This window comes from Chiroxiphia lanceolata, chromosome 11 (genome assembly GCF_009829145.1).
Source record: "Chiroxiphia lanceolata isolate bChiLan1 chromosome 11, bChiLan1.pri, whole genome shotgun sequence".
NCBI lineage: Eukaryota > Metazoa > Chordata > Aves > Passeriformes > Pipridae > Chiroxiphia > Chiroxiphia lanceolata.
This window is the reverse complement of record NC_045647.1, coordinates 18117769-18130162: the sequence shown is the minus strand read 5'-3', so window position 1 is coordinate 18130162 and position 12394 is coordinate 18117769. Positions and strand designations below refer to the sequence as shown.

The window sequence follows — 12394 nt, the reverse complement described above, 5'->3', positions numbered from 1 at the left end:
TGGGACCCTAGGGGAGAAAAAGAAAATTCCAACATCTCTTTTCACACCTATGACGCCCACCACCTTAAACTCAATGCTGTTAAGGACAGTATTATTAATATTATATTTAAACACATTAGTATCTCTTAAAATTACTGGTCTGGGCGCAGGTAAGAGCCAAAGCACCCTGGTGACCCTGGCCCAGGGGCCCCTGGGCCTGGCAGAGGGTGCCCAGGGTGAGTTTGGCAGAGCCTGTCTGCTCCAGCAGACCCTCTGCAGCAGAGGGGCTAAGTGGACATGACTTACACATATAAATATTCATTCAATACCAAGCATACAACACCAGCAACATCTGTCCTCTATATTTATTAATATACAAACTCAGTAAAAAAGTAAAAAATCAGCTCTGTGAACAAATACAAATTATCCATTTCATAAGTCTGCCCTGTTATATATGCCTTTTCATTAACTTCTGGGACATTTCACCCTGCAAATAACACATTCTGAATATTTGTAAATATTATCTCTATTATATTAGGCAGAATACAAGTTTTGTAGTCTTATAGACACAGAGCTATCTGCTCTTTCTCAGCCCTGTTCAGCACTGGGGCCAGAGGACACAGCAGAATGTCTTTGTTACATGATCTAATTATCAAAAATCCTAGAAAGCAGCAAGTCACATTTAAACCCTATGTATATTTATATATATATATATATATATATATATATATATATATATATATATATACATACACACCACATACAAATCCCCAGACCTTGGTACAAACATTGAACTGACAGAATAAACATGTTCCTATGTAGAAACAAAGCCTGAGTAGTTTTTGCCAAAATTATTATTTCCTACTAGATTTCTGAAAGTATTTTGAAAGTAACATTGTTTTGCAACTTCCTCAAAGATGAAACATGAAACATTTCTGATCAGTAAGGTAAAAAAATATTTATTGTTTTGCTTTCACTTTTCTTTTTGCATCCTTGTGCTTCTTCCGGCATTCCTGAAAATATTTAAAATATAATATTATGAATAAAATAATAATGAATAATACAAGTCTCTGAATTCACCTGTTTGTCTCAAACACTTTTTTAACATACAGTTAAGTAACTGGTCCTGTACAACGCAGAGATTCAGTAATTTGCCTGACTGGACATCCTAACATGGTGTTATACTCACTTTTACACTAAAAAAGTTTAGTTCCTTGGTAATTACAAAATTTCAAGCCTTTCTAGAGGTCCTGAATTATGTTTTTATGCAAATAAGCAGCCGTGTTCCCTCCTCATGCTCAGCTTTCAGCCACAGCTGTTAAATACTCACCTCAAGCAATAATCTACGTCTGTCTTCCCAGCCATCTTTTTCTTCACTGAGATCTACTGATCTACAAAATAACTTAGGGCCCTCTGCACAAAAAAGAACAAATTAATATGGTTAAACACTTCTGACTATGCTGCTGTTTGTAAAACTCATGAGCAACACAGCAGTAAAGTCAGAAGGTCAATTCTTCATATTCTTCATATCGTTCATAATCTCTTGCCCCTCACAACATGGTTGGCTCCCACAAAATGTTCTGAATGTCTGCTTTGTGTGCTAAGAAAAATAAAAGGCAGCAGCAGTTTTCCTTAATATGCCAAAATATAAATTGCACTGAAATGGCATCTGTTTCAGTAAAAGCTCAGCACCATTATCCCACATCTCCCAAGAAAATTCATGCCTGCTAAGGACTGAGATTTCACTTTTAACAGGGCCTGGAAGATTGCAGTGCAGTAACTGTACTAACACAGCAACATATTTAATGATAGTTACCTAATATGTCTCAAGAAACAAACATTATTTGAGGCTGTCCTGATAATTTAGTGCATAAAACATCACAAGCAATTGTTTTTGTGGTCCATGAAATTTTTTGGGGGTGTGGTGTTTGGTTTGGTTTTAAATAAAAAACTCATTATATTCATACAAAAAAACCCCCAGATTAATTAGGATTGAGAACCACATGGGCATATGTGGCTAATAAGAATATTCAGCATTTCTAACAGTAACACCAGAAAGACAAAAGAAAGTTAAAGATCATATATGTGCCTGAAAGGATCCAAAATGTCCAGATAACTTGTCAAGTGATTTTTTTTTTTTTTTGGTAAGGTCTGAAAGACCAGCCACATATCAGGCAATTATCTGAAAAAAAGGAAAGCATTTATTTTACCAGAACTTTCTCATGGGATTCCTCCACAATTCAGACCACAAGTAACGACGGAAATTGGCAATTTAATTTTTTTTTTCTTAAACCTCTCATCTGTGTTACAAAACAAATAACTAGGCAGTATTTTTTCCTCACTGAATTTCAGTATGAGTTAAAAGAAAAAAAAAAAAGAGTGAAAGTGAATAAGTTCTGCTGTACCTCTCAGTCGTTCATCATCTTTGGAGAAGAAGAAAAATCTTGTACTTTCTCTGTGTGGTAAAGAAATAAACCTGGACAAACACAGGGGAATTCTACCATCACAAAAGTTACCATCAAATTCCACTAACACAAGTTAAAGCTTCAGAGAAAGAGAATGCATCCAAGAACATGACTCCACAGTAACCAAATATGGCTTTCTATTAAAAAAAAAAAAAAACCAAAACCATTTTCTAAAAGAAAACTTACTTTGAGTTTTAGCCAAACCAAAATTGGTTTGGGTCAAACCAGAATTACCCAGTTAAGTTCTCAGGTGTTCAACCAGAAACTCAGCTTTTATGTTTTTATACTCAACGTGACATCAAATGGGCTGTTGGGATTTTTGACTATTACACCCTGTGCAGCAAGGAATGGTTTTCCAAGACAACTTCCACTGCTCAGAGATGTGAAACAATATCAATATTCTCACAGCATCAAAGTACTACAACCAAGTAGACAACAAATACAACTATAACTTGCATTTCTTGGTCCTTTTCAACTTCTGATGCCTCTGGCTCATCATCACCCTCAGAACTGCTGTCTTGGAAACGTGGATCTTCTTGCCATGTGACTTTTACAGGTTTTATTGTTTCGAGTATGTAGGGCTCTGCAATAATATTACAATTTAAAAAAAAAAAGCAGATTATTTTTCTACTTGCCAGTAAAAAAAACCTACTTCCAAGTGAAACACTTACACTGGAAAAAGCAGATTTAAGAAGGAGAGAAACCTCCCCTCCCAGGTTTTCTGAACTCCATCTCTGCTCAGGTATTTTCCACTTTGTTCACGGGACCTCTTATGTATTCTGAAACCTTTTTACTGCATTCAGAAGACACTGAAGTCAGCAGAAATGTGGGGACCTTGGTTTTTTGTGTGTTTTTTTCTTTTAATATTTCAGTTAACTTCACATGGTTTAATTTATTTCCTGCCTCACTAACTGACTTGATTTAGCATTTTTTAATCTTGATTGCATAACAATTTTATCTTAGTTTAGGACACTCCAATAATCATGTGTCACTCAGTTTCAATTTTCTAAAGGTACAACAGTAAAATTAGGTAAACAATAAAGTGTTCTGGAGTGTTCTTGGGGTCAACTCTAAGATTTTCTTTTGCTCATACTACTCCATTAACACACATTTTATTTAAAATCTCGTTGGGTTACACGGAACTTTATTTGACTTGTAGATCACCTTTTCCCCTGTTTCAGGGGATGGCAACAAGTTTTCCCATGACTGTTCATAAAACCAATTAAATAATGGTTCTTTCTCCAAACATCCCTTTCAGAATTCCTGGGATGGAAGCTAAACGTGCATCTTGGCGAGTGTAAGTGAAGATCATACTGATTCTGCCTCATTACTGACTTTGGCCTCTGAAAATCCCCTGGATTCAGAATTTCTATGCACCATACTCCTCTGCAGTGCCTGACACAACTGACCCACTACAAATGGCACTGCTGGGCATGTTCTCCTCTTACCTTCTTTTACACCTGACTTCTCTGTGTCTCCAAAGAAGGAAACTTGAAGCCACTCGCTCCTGAGCTGCATCATTCCCAGATGTAGGTCCCAAATGCTCAGGTGAGGCAGAGTCCTCTGCATCATCCTTGTCCCAGGGTATTTCCTCCTTTTTTCTGATTTGTCTTCGAGGACCCAAACAAGTCTTTTAAATCAGCAGCAATATCATAATAGATTTTCTCAGACACCTGAGGCGGTTTCTCACTCTCCTCCTTCTTCTTCTTTGCTTTAACTTTACTGAAATGAGATTGTTCAAGGGTAGGAACATAACAAATCTGTTTTTAAAAGAAAGATTCCCTAAGAGCCCTCCTCGCTCTTAATGTTTTCCTAAACTTCTCCAAGCACACTGAGGAGGAGTTCACTGGTAAGGGTAAGCAGTGGGGGGGAAAACATCTGAGGTTTGATTCTAAAGGCAGGAACAAGCCTCCTTTTTAATGACCCACATCCTTAAGTGACTTTTCACTTAGTATGTGATACTAAATGATGATATTTAGAACAGATTTCTTTTCTGGCAAGAGAAGTGTTCAGAGCTAATATGCTCTTCTCACAGATTTGCAAATCTTCAAGTCCATGACTTGACCTTTCTCACCTTCAGTGAGGACAGGAAATGGCACACAGAGAGTAGATGGACTAGCAAGAAAAGACAACATTACAGGCTGGTTTTAGTGCTCACAGTTCCTACTGTATGTTCATTTTAGCAATCACAGAGAGAACTAAAGAAAAAACAGAGTAGTGTGCATAGTTTCAAACTCAGTCTGCTGCTAAAACCATCTCTCCACAGGAAGAAACATCACAACTGTAGTCACCAAGCTGCAATATTACCTCTCCTTTTCTGCAGCACTTGGCTTCCTTTCAAAAACTGCATGGTCCTCTCTTGTGGGATCATAACGAAGGGGCATTAATATCTCTGTGAAAATAGGAAAGGAAAAGCCATGAGACATTCTGAAGGCTCAACCTAAAGCCACCCCAAACCTTCGCAGTAGGATCCAAATTCACATCGAGTTCTTTACCAAAAAACCTCCAAAATGTAACTGGCATTTAGAAAATACCTGCTAAGCAGTCAGTGACTGAGAAAGTGCATTAAGTACTGACTTCAAATACAGACGAGGAAGGAATTACTTTTCTCAGCCAATTAGGCAGAAATTTTAGTTAGGGAACAGTGGCAAAAATTAAGCCTCCCTAAAACTCCTTTGCTGATGGTGGATGAGCCATACTTGAATTTCTTGGCACTTGTGGCTGTTTTATTTGGCTTAGGCTGTTCCAGGTTGATGTTCAAGAGGCTTCCCAGTATTTGCAGATTTTTCTTTTTCTCTGCAGCAAGCTCCTCTTCCTCATCTGCCTTCAAGCTCTTTGTCTCTGCTAAGAGAACAATAAATACATTGTATTTTCCCTGCTAAGCCTGTAATATTTGATGCATAATATCACTACAGTACTACAAGAGCTCACATCCATCAAAACACATCACTTTGTTCATTATCAGCTACTTAGAGGCCTTTTCCCTTGCACTGTAGAAAATCTTTGATTAGAACAGTCATGGGTATCTATTTCACGTGAAAGTCAGATCAGTTATTTAACTTGTTCCCTGCTTATACCTCATGACTGTGCAACTACTCTGCCACTGACTGATGCTCTAGAGAAGATCACATTAAAGCAATGAAGGGAGTAGCAGAACCAGGCAAAAATTTAACTTTCAGAAAGAAATTGTGAATCTTGAAAACTGGGTTAAAATTTTGTCTTTTTTGGGGGTGGGGGATATTTAATTTTTTTTTTCCCTTTATCAGCGTTTGCGCTTTCTGCTGTTAAATTAAAAAACAAACCTTCCTAAGGCTGCCAAATCTGCCATGGACTGCAGGATGGCTACAAAACAGTTTAAATGAACGTAATGGCCAAAAAGGTGATTTTACTAAGTCACCACCTACCCTGTTTTTCCATGTGGCTAAACACAATCTGTGTAATGCTGCACTAAAAGCTATTTTCAAAAGTTGATTTATCAGCCACATACCCCTCATTCAGCTGTTACAAACACTTTTGCAACACAGTCCTTTAGAAGACCCAGCCACCAGCATTTACTGCGCACGGCCACGGCAGAGCTGGGTTGTGTTCTTTAAAGAATCACCAAAGAAGCAAAAGTACTCCAGGAGCTGCTTCAAAAATTGAAGCTCCATGACATGGTTCCATTACCCCCAGGAAATATGGACAGGTTTACCTTCCTCCTCACTGTCACTCTCCAGGAATCGAGCGTCCATGCGGAATCTTTCGTCGGTGCCAAACCGGGATTGCAGCTTCAGGAGCTAAACAAGAGAAACAGATGCTCTTAAGCACTGGAGCAGGAAATCAGCAACATTCTATAACCTTTTTTTTTTTTTTTTACTATAATTAATGGTAACATACTAATACCTTTAGCTCTTGAGGCCTTTTCCAGAAATTTCTTTGCATACAAAGATGGCACCACACGTTATTCCTCCGTGGCTGCTCTTTCCTCTATTTGAGGGAACTCTATTTTAAGTTCATAACGATCATATTCAGCAGTAATACAAGCCTACAAGTTATGTTCTTCTGAAGTGGCCTTACAGAGACTTAGAGGAAGGAGAACTCAGTTCCAGCAATGGGTTCACTCCTTTTTCCCCAGCCTTGCCTTCAAACTGGGGCTTAATTTTGAATCGCTCGTCGTCCGTATCGTCCTGCTCGTCCTCACTGCTGTCAAACAGTTTGCCTGAAGCTTTGGGAGCAGATTTATCCTTTGTTAAACAAAAAGAAAAAAAAAAAACAAAACAGAAAATGAGCTGTTCACGTAGGTCTGAGGGTATCAATCAGTACCAACTTGTTTGTGTGCTTTCCAGTTTACCTGAAAAAGTGGATTTCCTGCCCAACCAACTCACTGATCCACGTGCTTCAAACCTTATTCTGTATACACACCTTGTGAATTCTGGTTTATAATCATGACTGTGAAGTTTTACCAGGCAGAATTTCCATCTAAAGGGTAACTCAGGTTTTACAATATGAGATAGTTAAGCATAAAAATCTCCCTGATTATGTCAAGGGAGATCAATTTAAAAATATCAATGGCTAATGAAATCATGAGAATGGCCCCAATCTTACTACCTTTATGAGGAAAAACCCAACAAAAGCAAACCCAGTGGTTTAAAGCTTTAGCAGAGATGTGACTAAAAAATGTGATATACAAGAAGTTCTATTCCAGAAAAAAAAAAGTATTTAATTGTACTGAAACCACGGCAGTAAAACCCTGAAGAATCTGTTAAATCAGAGTAAAGAAGAAGCCCCACACAGCAGCTTCTTTGGAGCTCAACATCACTTTAAAAACAAGATACTGCATTAGCACAGACTGTTTGCCCAGTGCTGGAAAGAGCAGAGTAGTTCCATTCTGCTCAAGCCAAAACTCTTCACCTTCCTTTGACTAAAAGCAGAGGAATTTCAAAACTAAGTACACAAACATTCTTTTTCTTCTAAAGTTAGAATATCTTTTATACAAATCTCAATCTCCTCACAAATTCTCCAAGCTCTCAAGCTTTATCAGATAGACAGTTAAGTTCTTTCAAACCTGTCTGATGTTACAAAAAGAGGAATCATTCATGTTAATGCAAAACTTACCTGCTTTTTCTGACACTTCACTATGATAAAATACAGTCTTCAGAATAAAAGGCATAGTCATACAGGTCTTTTCCTAATAACACTTACTTCTCCATGCATATTTCCCAAACTTCCATCTTTTTTCAACGTCTCACCCACTTCAGCCTCATTTTCCACATCTGAATCGAATATGATGTGTTTGTGTTTCCCTGCTGCCTGGTTGTCCTAGGAAAGGGTGAAATGGCAAGTCAAACATAGCAAATACTTGCTGCAGTCATACAGAAGTATCTAAAAGGCATTTCCATGACATCTGCTATTCCTCTCACAACTCTAGAGACATTCCAGGGATTAGACACGCACCACTTCGTATACGCTCAAAACCAGCCGTGCATCAGAAAACCCAGAACGTTTTTTTTTTAAAATCTTAATCCACACATCTTATTTACCCTTTCCCTTGTACTGTGGACTATTGAGATAGAGGTTCTGAGTGTAATTACCAGATTTGAAAGAGCTCCTTGAATGAGTTTCTTCTGCAGTTCTCTCTCCCTGTGCCTCTCCTCCAGAGCCGCCAGCCTCCTCTGGTTGTCCTGCACCTGTTATCTGTTGTAGGTTCCTTTGAGGCAGCAGCATGAAGACAAGCTCCTTATCTTCCAGAAGGCTTGCCTTTCCCATTCTCACATGCATTAGCTTCACATTCTGCATTTTTATTGCTTGCATTCCTCTTCAGTTTTTTGGAAAGCGGTTTTGGCTCTTCTGTTGCCGTTTCACGTGTTTGTGGGCCCCTGCAGCGTGACTGTCCCTGTCACTGCTCCCGCTGTCACTCTGAGCAGGGCTGCACAGGCAGCTCCATGCTCGGAACTCTGGGCTTGTAGAGAATTCCATCTTGTTCTTCAGTTGTAAACGTGGCCTGGGAACAGGCTGATGTCTCTGCTCTGCCAAGGAGGCAGCACCTGACAGCGCCTCGTGCTGCTCACAAGGCACATTTTGTGTCTCTTTACTGCGACTTCAAGTGAACACAATGGAAGGTTTCTTGGGCTGTCTTTTAGATGACTCCTGCCCAGAATGAGACACACAAGCTTCCAGTCCTAAACTTCCTACAGACCCCTTCTTAACCCAGTGCTGTCCTTGGTTGCCTCTTTTACACCAAGGGACCCCATTCCCCTGAAGGGCCGATACTTCAAACGTGAATTGTTTTGTCCCTTGGAGCTTTCCTCCTTCTCCTCCCCTGCTAAAATATCAGCCAGCACATCTTCAGGACAGATGCTATTTTTTTAACTGCAGGGTGAAAATTAGAAAGCTTAGGTTTATTTACATTACCCTTAGGATTTTCTTCAGCACTGGACAGACCAGAACTCTGTGCACCATCTGATTCCTCTGCAGGTGTCCCAGTGCTTTTGGCAGCCAATGCTTTTAGGTCATCTAAGAAAGGTCTAAGCGGTAACAGTTTTGCATCATGGACTCGTAATCAGAACTGGTTTCAGACTCCCCTTGCTCAGACTCTGAGTAAGAGCTCTCACTGTCACTTGTCTCTGCTGAACTCTGTGAGGCAGCAATTTTGGATTTTTTAGTTTTCCCCTTTCTTTCAATGTGTTCTTCTTTCACATTTCGAGTTTTCAGCGAGGAGTCATTTGCCAAACCGCTTTTTTGTTAGTTAATGTTTCTTTATTTTTCACCTCCACCTGTTAGAATCTTCTAAACTTGTAGTTTTGCTGCTGTTTGGATCTGGAGTTTTACTTTCAGCAATAATTTCGTCCGTATCTGCCGAATCATAACCATTATCATGTTCCATGGTCTCTTTGTAACTTCCTTTGATAGGTTTCTTCATGGCATCTGGATTGCATAAGGACCAGTGACTACTGTATTTTAATTCAAAATCATCCCCAACAACTTCCAGGGGGTCACTTTCACTCTCAACATTCCTCGCTTGCTGTTTTTCTTTCTCTTTCTTCACCATTGCTCTGATCTCCTCTTCAGAATCAACCTCACTGTCAGAACCACTCTGAGCTGCCACTCCATTAACATTGCTTTGATGTGACAATAAACCTCTCCCTGGTGTTTTACTCTCGAGGCTCCTTGATGGAGCCAATTCAGACTTGTCACTGGCTCTGGGTTTTGCTCTTTGACCGAGCTGTGCTGAGCTGGGGTGGTTTGGATGGGCCTGGCCCCCAGAGGACAGAACTGCTGCTCCGTTCAGGGCCTCACTGCCCAGTTGCCTCAGTTTTTTCCGGGGTTTCTTCATCCCAGGGAACTCTGCTGGTCGCTTCCTGGTGGCACTGGCATCTCTCCCTTCCAAGTGCCAGGTGAGCTCAGACACAGGAGCTGCCTGTGCCAGGTCTGGCTCCAGCTTCCTCAGGTTATGGCAATACTTGGAGGGGTCATATTTCACAATGTTGGTCTGAGTTAAGGAAGTAAAACAACAGGATTCCTCCAGCAAGCAGAGTCCAGTCTTTATGGACAGGCTGAATTCAGTGTGAAAGGACAACAAGGAGCCTTTGTTATCTGATGCCTTTAAGCAGCTGCCTTGCAGTGAAAGAAACTCAGCCAAACCACAGCAATTACTGCGAGATTTACTGGGGGGATTCAGTAAATGAAGTCTGACATAGCAGTCAAAATTAAGACTGTTCAGCAACTGTTTCTCCACATGACAAAATGAGGAAGGGAACTGTGCCCAAACAATAGGAAAAGGATATTTTATTTTTTGCTGATTCCTCAGGTGCAGGACAGGCACTCTGCCGAATTTACCAACAACCCACTTCTAAAAGAAAGAAAAATAATCAGTGTTAAACAAAAAAAGAGTGGAAGTAACCCTGTAATAGAATAAGATGTTTATTCTTGGGTAACAAAACCACTAATATAGAACCATCTGCGACCAATTCTCTTTTGTTCACTTTGTTAAGTGAGACATAATTGTACTGTGCACCTTAGCCAGCTTCCTTCTCAAAAAGAAAACAAACCAAAACCAACCAAAAAACCAAATTTCTACAACTTGCAAATAAAGAGTGATAATAAAGTAGTAACTTTCTTTACTTTACAACTACTATTTCTAATACATGGCTTCTGGATTATGAATTAACAGTGAATGAATTATGAATTAACAGACAGAATCACTACTATTTTGCTCTCTTCCCCTTTCCCACCAAAACCAAAAATCCCTCCAAAACCATTCTGTGCTTAGCAAATAATTTAGGAAACTTTGTAGTAAATATAACTCTTCTTGCCTTAATTTGCACGTTCAGTGATTTTATTCTTACTCTTGCAAGCTTGTGCAGACCCTGACCCTGAAGGTGCTGAAGCACAGAGAGTAGTTCCTGACAGCCCAGCCATCAAAATAATTAAATGCTGTATAAAAATAAATCACATATTCTCTTTACAAGCTTTTAAGGGTGACATGAATGTATATTATACTATATACTTATGTAAATTCCCAACATACATGAGGAACAAAGCACTTCTCAATATAAGGATGAGAGAGGACAGTGGGATCAGAATTATTCCAAGTCATTACAAAGAAGAACAGGAGCCTTCTCCTTGTCTCCACATGAGGTATTTCTTCAGCCTATTTTTCACAGCTTGGACTGTCACCCTTAATAATTAAGATTCTTCACACAAGGCATAGAGATTTGGCATAAATTCAGATGCACTGAGCTTGCTTTCTGCTGGTTTAACTCTCTCACCCATCTACCCCACCATACCTTGTGCTCTGGCACCTCTGTACCTGGTACTGCTTTCATGTGGAAGTCCACAACTCCAGTCTTTTTCAGTGATTCCAACAGACAGCTTTGGTTATTTCTCTGTGGCTTTTCTTTCTGCAGCTTTGCTTCCTCCCTCTCCGTGGCAAGCCTGCACCAAAAAGTACATCATGCCTGAAAAGAAGTGCTGTGCCAAAGCACAAGTGCTGAATTACAGCTGGCAGGGACCCCCTCCCACGGAACAGCAACCACTCACTGCTCAAGGAGTTAACATCCTGGCATTCCCTTTAAGGGAATAAGGATCTAAATCATGTTGCAGCATCAAATGTGCATCAACACTCCACCAGTGCCTATCAAAACTGTAAAGGACAGGAGTGCAGAAGATGAAATAATATATAATGTTATCATCATAATATAAACAGATAAACAGAAAAAGGTTGAGCAACAATATATATTTTTAAAGCCTGATTTTTACCTGTGCAAAAAGCTTTCTTTGGCCAACTCAATTTGCAGTGTGCCCCCTTTCCATTTTGTTTTATTTAGAATTGACATGCCTGCAAAACAAAGAGATGGGAAATGAGTATTTTCTACATTAAAAAAGCACAGCCCAGACCTCACTACACCTCCTTCTATGCCAAGGCTGAGGTTTCTTCAGCATGATCTTACACCTCACTGCTCACTTGCTTAAAGTCTGTATCTGAAAGGTACCCCTAAAACTGCTCCTTTAAGTAGAATTAATAAAACAACAGATTGAAACAAGCTCTGCCTTGACCACACCCCGATGTGACAACATTACCTGCACTATCAGTAATGCAACTTGGCTCAAAAACATAAATAAGTTAAAAATCAAAAGATGTACTTACACTTCCTAAGATCTGCATCTGAAATGCTGACACTGATGTAAGCAAAGTCTTCATAGGGTTCCCTGATCAATGAGAAACATCCAGTTAATTTCCACGTCATTTCAGTGTTTCCTTTAAAACTGAAAATGAAGCTATTTCCTGAAAATTAAAGTGTCTCTGGAGCAAATATTCCATTTCACGCTTCAAAGTGAAAAGCAATGAACTTATAAAGGATGAAGTAAAAACCATTACCCTCATCATCTTTTCTGGTAATAATCTCTGCATCCAAAACACGCCCAAATTTGCCAAATCTTTCTTCCAGTTCAGCCTTGGAAACCGTGTGGCC

General features: G+C 39.6%; 2 protein-coding genes across 2 annotated transcripts in view; both read right to left on the bottom strand.

The window, feature by feature from the left end:
• LOC116792532 (serine/arginine repetitive matrix protein 2-like) overlaps positions 1 to 12394 on the bottom strand; it is a 280339-nt gene that overhangs the window by 39167 nt on the left and 228778 nt on the right.
• NOL8 (nucleolar protein 8) lies at positions 702 to 12131 on the bottom strand. Its single transcript, XM_032699560.1, is given in 25 exon segments — positions 702 to 992; positions 1310 to 1392; positions 2385 to 2455; positions 2901 to 3027; positions 3893 to 3951; positions 3953 to 4044; positions 4046 to 4166; positions 4752 to 4822; positions 4824 to 4836; positions 5144 to 5288; positions 6136 to 6220; positions 6548 to 6667; positions 7626 to 7742; positions 8015 to 8115; positions 8118 to 8267; positions 8270 to 8632; positions 8635 to 8784; positions 8787 to 8942; positions 8945 to 9154; positions 9157 to 9201; positions 9204 to 9912; positions 10213 to 10272; positions 11210 to 11357; positions 11682 to 11760; positions 12070 to 12131. Coding segments are annotated over 24 exon segments (3327 nt in total). The 5' UTR covers positions 11759 to 11760; positions 12070 to 12131; the 3' UTR covers positions 702 to 938.